At 41.4% G+C, this 15791-nt stretch overlaps 3 protein-coding genes across 10 annotated transcripts in view; 2 read left to right on the forward strand and 1 right to left on the reverse strand.

Moving 5' to 3' along the window:
• LOC120734577 (integrin alpha-L-like) overlaps nt 1–2814 on the forward strand; it is a 23373-nt gene extending 20559 nt beyond the window's left edge. For all 3 annotated transcript variants that reach the window (XM_040033441.1, XM_040033442.1, XM_040033443.1), the window contains exons 24-25: nt 2374–2490; nt 2675–2814. In XM_040033441.1, the coding sequence (XP_039889375.1) occupies nt 2374–2490; nt 2675–2686 (129 nt within the window). In that variant the 3' untranslated portion in view covers nt 2687–2814. The remainder of the gene's footprint in view (nt 1–2373; nt 2491–2674) is intronic.
• The window catches only part of LOC120734581 (group XIIB secretory phospholipase A2-like protein), a 19285-nt gene extending 3744 nt beyond the window's left edge, over nt 1–15541 (forward strand). The window contains exons 2-5 of one of the 2 annotated variants that reach the window (XM_040033452.1): nt 11314–11582; nt 13251–13339; nt 14617–14782; nt 14917–15541. In XM_040033452.1, the coding sequence (XP_039889386.1) occupies nt 11315–11582; nt 13251–13339; nt 14617–14782; nt 14917–15035 (642 nt within the window). In that variant the 5' untranslated portion in view covers nt 11314 and the 3' untranslated portion in view covers nt 15036–15541. Of the gene's footprint in view, nt 1–11288; nt 11583–13250; nt 13340–14616; nt 14783–14916 lie in introns of those variants that run through there. The other variant, XM_040033451.1, reaches the window with a different exon arrangement.
• On the reverse strand, nt 4068–11355 carry LOC120734576. Of its 5 annotated transcripts, none has more exons than XM_040033439.1 (11): nt 11250–11355; nt 9922–9988; nt 9005–9292; nt 8665–8775; nt 8453–8567; nt 8241–8350; nt 8002–8138; nt 6195–7702; nt 6023–6115; nt 5830–5903; nt 4068–4987 (listed from the first exon to the last, which is right to left on the reverse strand). In XM_040033439.1, exons 3-11 carry the CDS (start codon nt 9215–9217, stop codon nt 4667–4669), a joined length of 2682 nt encoding a protein of 893 aa, XP_039889373.1. In that variant the 5' UTR covers nt 9218–9292; nt 9922–9988; nt 11250–11355; the 3' UTR covers nt 4068–4666. The 5 variants fall into 5 exon arrangements, with proteins under 5 accessions (XP_039889373.1, XP_039889372.1, XP_039889371.1 ...); XM_040033438.1 differs by having other exon boundaries at nt 9005–9295; XM_040033437.1 differs by lacking the exon at nt 11250–11355 and adding an exon at nt 10066–10821.
• Nucleotides 15542–15791: the final 250 nt, after the last annotated feature.

A 15791-nucleotide genomic window follows, 5' to 3' on the forward strand; every position in this document is an offset into this window, starting at 1 on the left:
TACAATTATGGGAAATTTCAGCAATTCATTAAAACTCCTCCTGACTAGTTGAGGTCCAACTTTCAACAGCTTCCTTCTCTGGGACACCTACTCTACCCGTGTGCCACGTTTTTCATCCGATTTACTTTAACATTCCTCAGAAATTAAAGGACATTTATATCCCATAAGTTCATCCAGATTTACTGTAAAATTCCTCAGAAATTAAAGGACATTTATATACAATCTAATACAGCCAATACACTACAATTATGTCAATTTTCAAAAATTGATTAAAAATCATCCTGAGTAGTTGAGGTCCAACAACAACATAGACATCTATATTTGCTCAGAAACTCTACTTCATTGATAAGATGAATCCACTACAAATAGTCTTCTGAAAAAATATTTTTCAATTTGTTTCAATTTTTAAAAATATGTTCTTAAAGATTACCACAAGGTTTAGAATGGAATATGTTTTACTTACTATACAGCGGGTGAGATGATGTAATTTAAAAGCAGACTAAAAAGCAGGACATAGAGAACAACAAAACTGTGATGAACTAAAAGAGAGCCCTTTATTGTGGCTGATGGAAGAAACTTGAACATACAACAAGGCAAAAGCAATAGGTTACAATAACTGTAATTAATCCTGAAATGGGCGAGACTAAAATACGACTGTTATTAATATTACTGTGACTATGTCAACACTACTACAGACCTGAACATGATGGCGACCAGCAGTATGAGATAAAATATTAAGGGGTACACCCAAGACTTGAACATGAGAAAGGAAAACAGACTCTTAAAACAGGAAACATGACGAATGTATACCTCACATTAACAAACAAGGGCGATTGGAATGAATTGTAATGGTAGGTGACACGAAACGATCTATTTAAACAAAGCAGTAAAGAATGAGCAACTATGAGCTGTCAGGGAGAATTAGAAGAACGTAACAAAGTATCGCCAAATTAAAAGTACTAACTAATAACAGCAAAAACAAGAATTACATACATTGATCAATAGTAATCTTAATCAACAAATACCAAAACTAATGCAAAAAGGGTTGGGTCACAAACCCAAACTGCGAGAATCACATTATTTTCTAAACTTAGTGTAATTTTTTAGAAAAGGTATTAAAATGAAAAAGAATGCAATACAAAATCTAAACGAACAAGCTCTATTTACATTTCTGAAATACATAACCTACATATGTACAGAAAAATCAGAATCGGAGAAGCTTTATTAATTTGACGGTGAAATTGAATAAAAGTTTCCTGTAATTTCTGTGGAATATTACAGTGAATCTGGCTGAAACTTGGCACACAGGTACAGTAGGTGTCCCGGAGAAGGAATCTGTTGAAAGTTGGACCTCAACTACTCAGGATGATTTTTAATGAATTTTTGAATATTGACATAATTCTATTGTATTGACTGTATTAGATTGAATACAAGTTTCCTGTAATTTCTGAGGAATATTACAGTGAATCTGGATGGAACTTGACACACAGGTACAGTAGGTGTCCCAGAGAAGGAATCTGTTGAAAGTTGGACCTCAACTACTATGGATGATTTTTAATGAATTTTTGAAAATTGACATAATTCTATTGTATTGACTGTATTAGATTGAATACAAGTTTCCTGTAATTTCTGAGGAATATTACAGTGAATCTGGATGGAACTTGGCACACTGGTACAGTAGGTGTCCTAGAGGAGGGATGTGTTGAAAGTTGGACCTCAACTACTCAGGATGATTTTTAATGACTTTTTGAAAATTTCCATAATTGTAGTGTATTGGCTGTATTGCATTGAATACAAGTACCCTTTAATTTCTGAGGAATTTTACAGTGAATCTGGCTGAAACTTGGCACACAGGTACAGTAGGTGTCCCAGAGGAGGGATGTGTTGAAAGTTGGACCTCAACTACTCAGGATGATTTTTAATGAATTTTTGAAATAAACATAATTGTAGTGTATTGACTGTATTGCACTGAATATGAGTTTACTGTGATTTCTGAGTAATATTACAGTAAATCTGGGTAAAACCTGGCCCAGAGGTAAAGTAGGTGTCCCAGAAGAGGATTGTGTTGAAAGCTTGGCATCAACTTTTAAGAATGATTTTTAATGAACTTTTGAATATGCAACCAGACTGTCACGATGGCTGTATTGGGCTGTTCCATTGTAATTTGTGTGCGCGCGTGTGCGTGTGACTGTTCGAGTCTAGGCTTTCAATCAGGATATAAAGCGAAAAGGCGCTACCGTAAAGACTGGTGTAAAAGCGCAAGGAAATTTATGCGGCGGATAGGAGGCGGCTGGCTTGACCGCGGCTCACAAATGACGGCTCACTTTACCGCAGTTTTGAACCTGATGATGACAACGACTTTGTTTCTTACAGAACTATGTGGATGACACATCAACACCTCTCAGGATCAGACTTAACTTCCTTCAACCTGACAGCGAGAGCGCAAGCGCCGTCCTGAGCGTGGACTCTGAAAGAGAGGCTGCCCTTGAGGTAAGTTCAGTCGCCCGTACAGTCTGTATTTACATGCTTATTGTATACAACCAAAGATACAGCTATAGTCATGTCCTATTATATTTACCAAGAGTATTTAGTAGGATTTAATATGAGGTTTGAAGCTTTTTTCTGACCTGGTTTAAGTTTGACCTGTTTTATTTATTTTTTAAACTTTTTACAGATTCCCATTTAAAAATAATGCAGAAGAAGAAGTGAGAGCTGAACTGTTCAAGAACGTATTTCTGATCTTTAGCAAGTAAAAAACATGTTATTATCATGGAGTAATTATATCATTAATAAAAGACTTATTGATGAAAACAATGAGAAATAACTTTGTCTTTAAATGTAAAACTTTTCAATTCGTTCTTTCCTAATTTTTAGTTATTTAATTTAGATTCAGTTTTGTTTTATTTACACCCCACATAATCACAGCAACAGTCACCTAAAGCCCACAAAGACTCTGCACAAAATAGAGATGAATGCAGAGAACACCCCAACAATAAAAACTATCTCCCATTAACAAGCACATGGCAACAGTTGGAAGGAAAAGCTCTCCTTCAACAGGAAGAAGCCTCCAGCACAACCAGGCTCAGGGAGGGGCAGCCAGCTGCTGTGACCAGCTGTGGGTGAGGGAAGGAGGGAAGGACAAAAGACGTGCTGTGGAAGAGAGCCGGAGATTAATAATGACTCATAATTAAAAGCTGAGAGGTGTGTAAACACACAGAGAGTGAGGAAGAAACATCATGAGAAGCTATCAGCAGCCTGGGCCTTCAGTTAACCAGAATCTATCGTTGTTTCACAGAGACACTCTGCTGATGTGTTTAAACGTTTGTCTTGTCAAATCCAAAAACAATAAAATAAAACATATCAAAGCCTGTCACATCACACAGCACTGTCACTAAGCTCCTGGCCTGTTTCTATGCATTAACATTACTGTCATCTTGTGGCCACAGTCAGCTACTGTCGCTGAAAATCTGAACTCTAAAGCATAAACGTGTCAGTTCCTGCCTCTCAATATAAAAACGGAAAAACTGTTTGTGCACTAAATAAAACGTTAACCTTACCTTGAGGATTTTTCATTTTGTTTTGTTCGTTCTTATTTTTCCACCCTTATCTTGCTTGGCATTTCCCATTTACCTTTTTTTACTTCCATATCTTGGGAATTTGTTTGTACCTTTTATTTATTCCTTTAAATTTTACCTTTTATTATAATTTTATTTAGACTTGTTCCCCATGTTTGTGTTGTAGAAGCACATGTGGTTGTCTGCTTTGATAATCAGCACCCAGATTTGATCCACCGCCACCCTGGTGTTAGTCATGTTCCTGTTCCACTTGGCTATCTTCAGTACTGGATGACAAGCTGGGTTTAAAGATTAATGAGCTTCATTTTATTTATTTTACCTGCAACGATCGTTAGGATTGAATGAAGAATCCTCCAGAAGGGAGAAAAATGTCTTCCACCAAGAATACCCATATGAACACGTGTTTTATGTATGTTTTTTCATTTAACTATGCACTTAGTTGCATAGATGTTCATCTCTTTTTTACGCTTCCTGAATCATGACCTGAACTAATGCTGTCAACATTTTATTTGTGAAAAAAACTTTTAAAAAACTGGCAAATATTCACTGAAAATGGAAACAACAAATGCTAAACATCAGACAATTTGGAATATATGCATAAAGTTTACTTACAGTATCAAAGTAGAAGATTTTACACCTTTACCGAAACGTTTGAGGCACAAATGAGTGTTTGGGGTTATTTAATTAAAATAAACATGTTTTTAATAAAAAATCTCTACAGTGAGCTAAATTTAAGTCACAGGAATATATAAAACCGTTGAAAGAAAATAACACACAATGAGCCTGTTAAAACACAGGATTTACTTAAATGTGTCAGATGCTGAACACAGTTACGTGACTGATCACAAAGCAAAAAATAAAAAAGCACTGCAGGAAAAAAGTGTCAGTTTTGGTGTCATTTTCAAAAAAAACCCCAAAAGACTGACAGGACTGTGCAAACACTGGTAATCTGGTTTGATGCACCGATGTGATTTAGTCAAAACTTTGGTGATGCATGGATGAACAAGCAAACGTGCAGTTTAGTGCACACTCACAGTCCCATCACTAGTATGATTTTCGCTATGATTGCATCTAACAGAGGAAACCCAACGTTAACGTCCCAGGTGGAAAACAGCGCTGCCCAGAGTCTTAAAAAGGTCCTTCAGTGGAGTCACCCCCACCCTCCCACGCCCCCTCTTTTCTTTCCTAGAGCAGTGCATCTCTCTCGGGTCGGTGTGGTGGTTGATCTCCGGTGTTGCTGGTTCCAGTGGCAGCTTGTACGTGCCAGAGTTTCTAACCTGAGGTTCGGTCACACCTGGACTGCTGAGGGTCGGCCCAGCTGTTACCTCTGAGGAGTTCTGAGGAGTTTGAAAAGAAAGCTGGTCGTCTGTTGAGCGTGCAGACGCCTTCACGGTGGGCCGACTGCTGGACGTCTGAGGAGCAGAGCACAAAGAAATAAATAGAAAAACTCACAATATTCAGGTGTAAATCATCTCTGATCAGTGTCTGTGTAAAAACTCTCACACGAACACTAAACCGCTGAAATAAACAGACTTCAGAGGCCAAACTGCTTTTTTACAGCAGTAACTAACAAACCAAGACCGGATTACACCACCAACTCCAAACAGGGCCCCTCACCATTTGAAAAATACTAACCAAACAATGCTGAAATGCAGTATTATATTTGACTGCCGATGAACAATAATCTGAAAGGTGAAACCTTTTTGGATTTTGAACAGTTGGCCCTGCAGCCGTGCCAGCCCATTGTGACCAATTTGTCACATTTTTATTTTGTATTTTTCTCTCCAATTATTCGATTAGCTTAATGCATACGTACCTAAATCTTAAAACAGATAAATGTGTACAATCACCACTGAGAATAAACAGACAATAAATGTGAGCAGTAACGAAACTTAAGTTAAAAGCTGCATTTTCTTCCTACCAGTCTCGAAAATATAGTCTTTCATCAAATTTATGGGAAATTTAAGTCATTTTATGCTCTTAATTTTGTTGATTTTTCAGGCTTTAAAACTTTTGAAGAACTCTCGGGAACCTTGTCGATGTAAAGAATTACTGCCTGTGGAGGCTGATGAGGCTGAAGAGAGCATCTACTTCTCTTCCACACTAACAGTCTTGCAGATAAAGAAGTACAGTTTGAACTGACCCTGATTCTTTGAAAACAGCAGATTCTTTCTGCTTCTTCTTCTTCTTTCTGCTCAGTTTGGGGGCGTGGCCTAAACCTAAACTGTTTTATGTTAAACATGCATTCACGTACCCGATGCTTCTTTTCTTCGTGCTGTTGTTTTCCAAAAGTGTGCCCGACGCGACCTTTGTTGTTCATTTCTAGTTCTGAAATTTAAAACAAAAAAAAAAAAAAAAAAAAAAACAGATTTCTGTTTCATTCCACTAAAATTTTATTTAAAGTATTTAATGGAGCCATCTGCATCGGGCGTGAATAAACGGCGCACCACTGATCTGAATGCCGCCCCGCTGCTCTGCATCCTCCTGGTATGGGCTCAGGCTCACAAACAGGGATTTCAGGACTGAACCCTTAGGCGCTCCTATGGCAGGCGTTAAGAGCACATTTCAGACACACAAATGGACATTAGACATTTTTGTACGTGTAGAGCGCATCCTTACTTGTGGGCGATGAGACGTGAGGCAGCTGCTGCTGTGCCAGAGTTTCAGATGGATTCGGACCACCCGGAGCTGGACTGGAGGAAGTCTCCTTGATTGAATCCTGCACGATGCTGCAAGCTGGATCTGCTGGCTGCTTCACAGGATCAGGCTCAGCTTCAGAGGTTGTGGAGCAACTATCAGGACTTTGTTTGACATCAGTTTGGACCTCGCACGAAGGAGCCAACTCTACATTAGAAACGCTTTGAAAAGGACTTTCAGCTGACGCCTGACTGCAGGGAGGCAAACTCAAAGTCTCAGAGAGGGGGTTTGCAAAAAGGCTGAGGAAGGAAGCAGCGGAGGTTTTCTCAGGTTTGACTTCAGTTTTTAAATGTCCTTCTTTGCTGGTGAAATGTGCAGGCTGTGAGGCTCTCGCTGGGTCAGGTGTCGGTGTCACGCTCTCAGCGATTGGGTTTTTAAAAAGGCAACTGAAGGGGATTTTCTGAGTCTTTTTACGTCCAGCTGAACAATCGGATAGAGTTGGAGTCTTCCCGCTGCACTCCGGTGACATTTTAGCAGAACAGCGTTTCTGTGCACCGACAGATTTGGTCTTTCTTGGGTACCGAGGGATCTCAGCAAGCTGCTTTGCTGCAAAATGGTGAACGGCAACGTTTGCAGAGTCACTCGTCTTAATGGAGCCATCTGCAGGCTCGACAGGAGCAGAAGTTCTGCTTTTAAACTCTGAGACGCCTGAAGAGGTAGAAATACCCGAGAGATGTTTAGGAGGACGGGTGTTATCTGTAGGAAGCTGTGAGCTTTCATTCATGTCCGATTTGCTTTTGGAAGATGCAGGATTATCTTCATCTATAACAGGATGCAGCAAATGCTCCAGTTTAACTTCATGAAAAGCCATTTCAGCAGATTTCAGGGACTCTGGTATAGCTCCACATTGCTGAGTACCAGAGGAAAGAATAAGATCAGAGCTAGAAATCAGGCTGTCGTGCACTTGTAGGGAAGACAGGCTCTTGTACATTTTCTTGAAGGGTTTGTTTGGCTCATGTTTGATACTCAGTGAGACTTTTTGTACTTGATGTTGTGAACTTAAGAGAGGATCCTGGATTTCCTCAGTTTTTACACTTGAAGCAGTGAGTCTTTGACCAAGGGTGTAATTTTCCACTGATTTTAAGGACCTGAGGACAGCATCAACAGAATAGGGAACTTCCTTTTGTGTCGTGGAGCCTAAAGTGGCCTCGGAGGTGGTCTCAGCGGCAGAAGGGGTAGTAGATTCTTTGCTTTCAGGAGTATTATAGAAGCTAGGGAAAGACCTGTACAGCTGAGGTCCAAGCATGGCTTCCACTGAATAACAAACTGGCTCCGGGCAGTTACTGCTGGTTGATGAAGGGCTGTGAGGTCGGGCGGTGTCTGCTGCACACCGAAGAACAGCTTCATCTGTAACTGTGGCCATTTCTTGTATCTGGTGTACTGAGGGTTCCCCCTCTGTAGCTGCATCTGCGCTGCGGTAAAAGTTAGGCCTGAAAAATAAAAATGTCCAGTGAAGGTAACGTGCATGGATTATCAGAAAAATTCCCATTAAAGGCTAAAAGCATCGTAACAACTTAAGTTCCTCTTAGAATACAGCAGCGAGTCGTGCTCAGATTAATGTCTGCTGCTCTGTAGTCCAGAGAAAATGTAATCCATCTTTTATGTACAGTCTATGCCTGCACATAAAAGCCCATCTTCTGTGTCGTCGGTCTCATATTCATGAACTAATCCTTCAATTACACTTGCTGCACGTGAGGATGAGGACATGTTTAAATTCAGAGGTGCATACCTGAGCGGGTCCATGAAAACACTGGGGGTCCCGTTTGTTTCTGTCATTCCTGCCTCCTCTTCGCTCGCCGGCTGTCCCAGAGGCTCCTGCTCAGCTTTTTTTGCAAGCTCAGAGAGGTCACGTTGCCATTTTAATAACTGCAGTGAAAAGAAGCAAAGCATTTACATTTGATTTCAGCACAAAGCAATGCATGCAAAACGTTCTGAGACCATTTTCATGCCTGACTTCTCCATGCACACCTCATCCAACAGTTTTCCTGTGACGTCAGTAAGCGGCTCGTGAGAAAACTTGCAGTCTTCTCCTTGATAGCATTTTCCTTTTCTATGGAAAAACTTGCAAGGAAACGACTGTGCAGCTTGGTATAGGAAATACAAGACAGCCAACAACCTCCGCTTTCATTTGGTTAACGCGATGTGTTTGTGGCAGCTTACAACAGTATATCAAAGGATATTGTGCATGTACGGACAGCTCTCCCCTTTTGTGCAGAAGCCTTGGATGTAAAATTTACAGACTTCTTTGATGAGATCGTTGTAACCCTGAATATGCTCCAGCTGGCAACTCTCAGCCTGTATCCAGGAAAGGAAAGAAAGCACATTTTTCATTTTTGCAGTCTGAAAAAAGAGATTCGGGTAAAGTTAAATAACCAGCTGTGATGCAACCTGCCTTTAGGCATCGTCCGTAAAGAAAATGTCGACAAAGTAACCGCCCGTCCACCAACAGCGCATTCTGGTCCTTGAACTCCTGAGTCATGAACCTTGGCTTCACTTGAAAGTCCTAAAAGAAAGGAGACGAGTTAAATTTGCTTCCACTGAAGGATTACTTGAATTAATGTGTCCGCTTCAATAAATATTCCAGCTAACGCCGAAGGATCCAAGTATCTGTTTGTACTGATGGCGTGACATGAACTGGCGAGCCAATCCATCATAAACTCAAGCTGCTGCAGCTCTAACCAGCTGATGGTGGATGGCGTTTGTAATTAAAGCCATCCTGGAGTCTTGCTTACCATCATGTCATTTTCATGTCCTCTTCCGCCTCTCCCACCTCTTCCAGACATCGGTCTTCCGTGTCCACGGGAAAATCTCCCTCTCCGTCCCTCCTTGTGCTGATATGGATCTTTCTGTCCATCCTTCTTCTTCAGATGTTTCTGCCTTTGAGATTGACGGCCTCTGTTACTGAAGCCTTTGCTCAGTCTTTGCTCACCATCGCTGTTCTGCATTAAACACACTTTGTCCTTTGTGTTATCAGCTTTGCCGTTACTTCGAGTTCTGGGTCCCTGGGCTTGGACACACGGCTTCTGCAGAAAAATAAACACGTAAAAATTTGATGTAAAACAAAATAAAAGTTCTACATTTTATTTTATTAGCAGCTACCGGCTGCTCCTTGGCCACAAAGGCTCACCACAGCAGGTAGGTTGGTAGAGTTTTACACCAAATGTTCACATTATAGCACTCTTCAAGCTCTTCCCTTATCCTGCATGTTGTTGAACAGCGAGAGATCATGCAAACCAGACACTCTTCAAGAAGCTCCTTTCCACCACTCCTTCAGGCACTACCCACAGCACAGCTGTCCCAGCATCACTGCCAGTGCTTCCCCAATTCATCTCCTGTCTTCTCTTCCCCTTACTCATGAAGGAGCAGCTAATTTTCATCCCAGCTACCACACATTTGATACTAACCCCCCAACACTTTGATGCCAAACCCACCAGTGGAAGCTGGAGGTCACCGATTGATGAAGCGAACACATCTACATCATGATACATTAAAAGAAACAGCGCTTATCTGACACTGGCCCTCCTGTTTTTAAGCAACTCTCTTATGATTGGCTGTCGTAGAGACAGGATGGGTTGAACACAAACTATGACAAACTAAAATATATTGTTTTAATGTGTTATGTCAAACCTTAATGCCAAGGTTAGCTCACCTTTTTGTGAGATCCAAACAGCTCGCACTGAGTTTTCCTCTTTCTCCCACCTCCCCCAGGCTCATTCCTGCCAAACAGAGAGAGTGAGTGATGAAGAGGAGGCCATAAAAACAGATCTAACCCCGGTAAACTTTCATTAAGTACCGCTGCGTGACGGCAGGCTGACCCGCACTCTTCACTCCTTCATCCACAGCGGAGAGCCTCGAGAACAGGTTCGCAAAAGCCATCTTACTCCTAGTAATGTGCGTCTCTGTGTGTACAGAGCTCGGTCCGGAGTCATAAAGGTCCGATATCGAAAAACAAACACAAACAGGAAATAAACGTCTTTCACTTTACGCCGTCACGCGGATCACTTTATCAGAGGTCGCTCCAGCGATCGGGGTTTCGCTTGTGTACATGACGGGACGTTATTCAGCCGTTCACGTTTAATTCCGTGTAAAAAAAAACAAAAAAAAACATTTAATTCCGTGTTCGATATTTACGTCACTCCACGTCACTTCCATACGACAGGGTCATTGGGTTAACGCTACGGACGCTTGTCGCCGCCTAGCGGTGAAGATTTGTATCGTCTCGTGTTAAACCTTGCAGTGATGGCACAGCCCTGAAACTTTTTGGATTCTCGCTTGATAACAGCGCATTTTTTGAAGTTATTTACCATATTTGATCGGACAATAATATAAAATACCAAGCCAAGTGTGTGAGACTGTCTCTCACAGAGTGATACTGAAATAAACAATCAGTGCAACCTGAGTTATCCACCTTTGTTACTTTTTTTTTTTAAATGTAAGATACATTATTAAAACCATGATGTTATGAAGTATGTAAGATAGTTGACAATTCAGTTTAATTGGTCCAACCCTGGTCTCAGAGGTTCAAGGAGTCCAGCAGGTTGGGAAATCAAGAGAGCAGGAAAGATGGCCATTTAGAAGTCGGCCATCTTGGATACAACTGTTGTTTTTTTCAATAGGAAGAGGGCCACGTGACACATCAAACTTATTGGTAATGTCACAAGAAAAACAATGGTGTGCTTGGTTTCAACGTAACTTTGTTCTTTCATGAGTTATTTACAAGTTTCTGACCACTTATAAAATGTGTTCAGTGTGCTGCCCATTGTGTTGGATTGTCAATGCAATGTGTCTGCTTTGTGTGTGATTGGATCACCTTGTGTGAGCTACTGAACAAACGCACTTTGTCATCCGTCAACAGGAACAGCTCAAGTTCAGATATGCTAAAAAGATGAGATAGAAGCCGGACTTTGTTCCTCCACATATGAGGCCGTCCCTGAGTCAGGTTTAAAGTTCAGGTCACGCACACAGTTTCAGTATTACCTCACTGAGTGTCGCTCCCTCACTCTCTGAACTCTCTGTTCACACTGAGCTGCCTGTATCACAGGATGACCCGCTGGGCTCTTCTCGCTCCCGTCCTGCTGCTCCTGCTGGGCCTGTTCATCCACAGCGCTCTCAGTCAGGAGGCCGGAGACCCAGCAAATGCACCACCTGCACAGGGCCAAGCAGCTGACAGCACACAGGGAGAGGATGAAGATGGGGACTGGGGACTAGGGACCCTCCGCGACAGCTTTGAGGCTGTCGGCGGATACTTTGACTCCATGCTGGAGTTCATGGGCGGACGTGACGGAGTGTGCCAATACCGCTGCAGATATGGTAGGTCTGCTAGGTGAACATGTGGTATTACGTAATCTGGTATAAGGCCATGTATGCATCTGTGTTTGTATTATTGTAGGGCCTTTATAATAAAAAGCATACATAAATAAAATTATTGATAAACAGCAAAGCTAGATACCTGCACTGGAAATGGTCAGAGTTTCAAATTACGAGGTCAGTAAATATAAAACGCTTCAGGCTGCTCTAAACATTCAGTTTCAGGCAGCTTTTTTTCTACTGCTGGCTCTGTATGATGTCATCCCTCATCTGCGGTCTGTGACGAGCAGCAAGTTAAATCCCCGATCCTGAAAAAGTTTGAAAAGCTGTGTAAAGTGTACATAACAAGAGAATGGAAGGATTTGTAAGTCTCATAAACTCCTATTATATTCAGAATAGAACATTTGACGCTGAACGTTACACATTTTTAAACTGACAAAATGCAACATTTTGAGAAAAATGTTACGTTCATGTTAATTTGGTGGCAGGAACAAATCATAGAAAGGTTAGCAGTTCAGCACCCGAAGCCATGCTGCTGGAACAGCTTGTGGTTTAGTGTTGTTTTGCTGAAATATGCTTGGCCTTCCCTGAAAAAGGGCGTCATCCTGATGGGGGAGCATGTGTTTCTCTGTAACCTGTCGATACCTTTCAGTATTCATGGTGCATTTCCAGATGTGCAAGCTGCCAGATCCAAAGCCACTGATGCACCCGAGCATCAGAGATGCAGGCTTTAGGACTGAGCACTGATGGCTGAACAAACCAGACAGTCCTGTCCTCTATAGTGTGGAGGACACGGCATCCATGTTTTCTAAAAATAATGTCACATTTTGATGAATCTGACCACAGAAGAGTTTTTATCTTGGCCTCAGTCCATTTCAAACGTGCTCTGTCCCAAAGAAGACAGCAGATGATGTTCAGCTTTGCCCCTTCCCTCCTTATTCTCTGAATGTTTTAATGATAATCTGAGTCTTCAAGATTTTATGTTGTGTACATTACTCTGAGATTGTTTCAGACTGGCGCCCCACGTTCTTACACCCTTGCATGTTGGAGAGTCTCTGTCTCGAGCAAGTAGACAACGGTCTTAAACGAACTCTGCCTCCTTTTTTGAAGCATTTAATATTTAAAGCTTGAACAAAGCCGCTCTTCACCTTTGAACAGCCAGCTCTCTTAATTGTAAGAATGCCCTAAAACTGAACCCTTTATGAATACGATCATGATTCCAGTAATCCCAGTAATCAGCTTATGCTATTTCTAATAAACACAAATCAGCTGATTACAAATGTGCCCAGTTAGTAAGTATGTACGCACAGCTTTTGCAGATCCTCCTCTGTCACTCTGTCAGTTATCTCACCTGATAACTTCTTGATCACCTCCTTCTCTCGGAGCTAATGGGATTTATTCAGAAAGGTCTTGTACACTCTGATATTTGTCGTGGTTGTTATCTGAGCCTGGAAATGGACTGTGAACTCTGATAGGAGAGGTTTTATGTGCTGACTGGGTCAAACATCAAGTGATGTGCAACATATCATCTATGTGCAAACATGGATCTATTTTAAATCCACGGGGGTATCAACCAGAGCCCAGCACAGTCCTGCTGGCCTGTTGCAAAACGTGACCTACATTTTAATTAATTTTAATCAATTTATTTATTAATTGCTATTTCTCCCTCAGGTAAAGCTCCTGTTCCTCGTTCGAGCTACCAGATGCCAGAACCAAATGGATGTAGCTCCTACTTCTTCGGTCTTCCTATTCCAGAAGGGGTAGGTCTCTTCTGTCTGTTTAGAGCAAATTTATTTGGAAATCATCAATACTGTTATGAAAAGCTGGATCCATCTTCACAAGGCGCTTATAGAGTTTGGGTGGAGGACAATCGAGGCCCCATAGAGAGTAATGAGCCAGTTTCAAGAGCTGCTGGAGCTTCGTCTTCTTTAGACTTCATGTGTCTCTCTGTGAATCTTGAACGTTAGGAGCCTCTGCTCTGTTTCTACACATTTTATTGTTTTCAGTAACCAGGACATGATTTTAGAAACATTGTTAGCGTGTTGCTCGTACATATCTTAGGATTGAGCTCCGCGCGGTGGGGCAGGCACCAAAACAGATGAACAAACAGCAAGAGAGCAAACCTTAAATTAAAAAGAGCACACGTTTAGGTTTCAAACTCCAGGAGCGGGTTTCTGGGTATTATTGGTAATAAAACAAAAATATGTGACTTTTTCCATAACTGAGCTGTGTACAGTTAATATTTTGTCTTATCCCTGTTCTTTTACAACGCTGTGTTCATTTGTGCAGCTCGGAGGAAACCTCGTTTTGATGAAAAATTGCTTCCAGCTTGTTATGTTACTTCAGCACAGCTGGAAACAGGAGACTTGTGATTTTTACACTGTTAGCTTATTGATTCTGGGAGCTAAATGTCTGCTCAGCTCTACTCAAGAAAACAACTCGAGCGACGCATGACGCTCAGTTCAGCATTATTTATTTATTTATTGGTGTCTGCTAAAGTCTACATCTTTACTGTGTCTTCTAAGTAAAGAAGTGAAGTGATGAAGTGACAGCAGTTAAGACAGGAGGAAGGCTCTGTCTGCAAAGTATTATATGCACATCTGTATAGAAACAGGCATGCACTACATACATGCCAACACCTACTGTATATTACAGCTATTAATTAGTGGAGTTTCCACGAGGGAACAGCAAAGCAGGAGGCTGTGGGAGATGCTTTTAAAATCCAGGAGAACTTGGGAAAAACAGGAGTGTATGCAAGTAGACTGGAGGAAAAATAGGGTGAACTCCACCTTTAATAAAGGCACTCAACCTAAAAGCATCTGAGGTGTTTACTAAAGAAATATTACTTTGTTTATGTAATAAAAAAGTACACAAAAAGTCCACACAGAGAGGCGACAGCAGAGCTGTAAAAATTCGTCCGATGAAAACCAAATAAAACCTGATCTCAGAACAAACAACAAACCTATTTCTGATGGAGCTAATAATGCTAATAATGCACTTGTACACAAACACATTGATCTTTCCTGCTGTGTGTCAGATGGACATGGGCATCCCTGCCATGACTAAGTGCTGCAATCAGCTGGATATGTGTTACGACACCTGCGGCTCCAACAAGTATCGCTGCGACTCCAAGTTCCGCTGGTGCCTCCACAGCATCTGCTCGGACCTCAAGAAGAGCCTCGGCTTCGTGTCCAAAGTGGAAAGTCAGTAATATTTTAACCTTCCTTTCATGCACCGTCATGTTCTTCTTCGTGATATTTTAATCACTGATCTCTGACTGTAATCCGAGAACGTCAGCTTCTGTTGATCCTGTGCTGTCCTGTTTCTTATTTCTCAGCGTGTGAGACTGTAGCAGACACCTTCTTCAACACAGTGTGGACTTTAGGCTGCAGACCGTACATGAACAGCCAGAGGGCAGCATGCTACTGCCCGGGAGAGGAGAAGGACGAACTTTAGATGAACAACTGGATCTTCTGTGTTTATAAAACAGCGTCAGCAGCGACCGCATTCCCAGGTGATTTTGCTCTGAGTTGTGGTGTTGCAAAGGTGGAGTAATTTATTAGGAAGTTCTTGCTTTTATCTTTTTTGAATTCCTCATGAAAACTGTATTTGTGTACATGTAGAGTTGGTTTAAAAGTCTTTAACGATACATGACGGAGTTTCAGAGACAGTAACTGGTTCACAGCACACAGCTGCCATTGTTTGTGTGCTGCCTTCTTTTATTTGATGGCGCATTACTGACAAAGTCAGCCCTTAGTTAAAACCATAAAAATACAGGAGAAATTTTGTCTGTATGTATGTGAAGTTTCTTCCTGTTAAAAGGGAGTTTTCCCTTCCCACTGTCACCAGGTGCTTGCTCACAGGCTTTAATGCGATTGTTGGAGTTTCTTTCTAACATTGTCGGGTCTTTACCTACAACATAAAGCGCCTTGAGGCGACTGTTGTGGAGAATTGGTACTGTAGAAATAGAACTGACGTGAACTGAATTTCTTTTGCATTAAAAACAGTTTCAAAGATAAACAAACACTAAACCTTTTGTCGTTCCATCATTTGCTTTGCACACTGAAGGACTGGACAGATGTTTTCACACATCTATTAGTGCTAGGTGTAACTTGCTACTGTAATCACATTACATTTTTTGGTCAGGCAGTAATATGATTCTGCATGAGCAGTGATAAATTACAGCAATGCAATCACATTACAGACACTAGT

This window comes from Simochromis diagramma, unplaced genomic scaffold (assembly GCF_900408965.1).
Source record: "Simochromis diagramma unplaced genomic scaffold, fSimDia1.1 OVJJ01000571.1, whole genome shotgun sequence".
NCBI classification, from domain to species: Eukaryota; Metazoa; Chordata; class Actinopteri; order Cichliformes; family Cichlidae; genus Simochromis; species Simochromis diagramma.

Coding starts and splice junctions, on each gene's coding strand:
- LOC120734576 (XM_040033436.1), bottom strand. CDS start 10,148: ATGGCTTTTGCGAACCTGTTCTCGAGGCTCTCCGCTGTGGATGAAGGA. Junction 9,989..10,065: donor CAGCCTGCCGTCACGCAGCG/GTACTTAATGAA, acceptor TCTGTTTGGCAG/GAATGAGCCTGGGGGAGGTG. Junction 6,116..6,194: donor TCACGTCTCATCGCCCACAA/GTAAGGATGCGC, acceptor CGCCTGCCATAG/GAGCGCCTAAGGGTTCAGTC.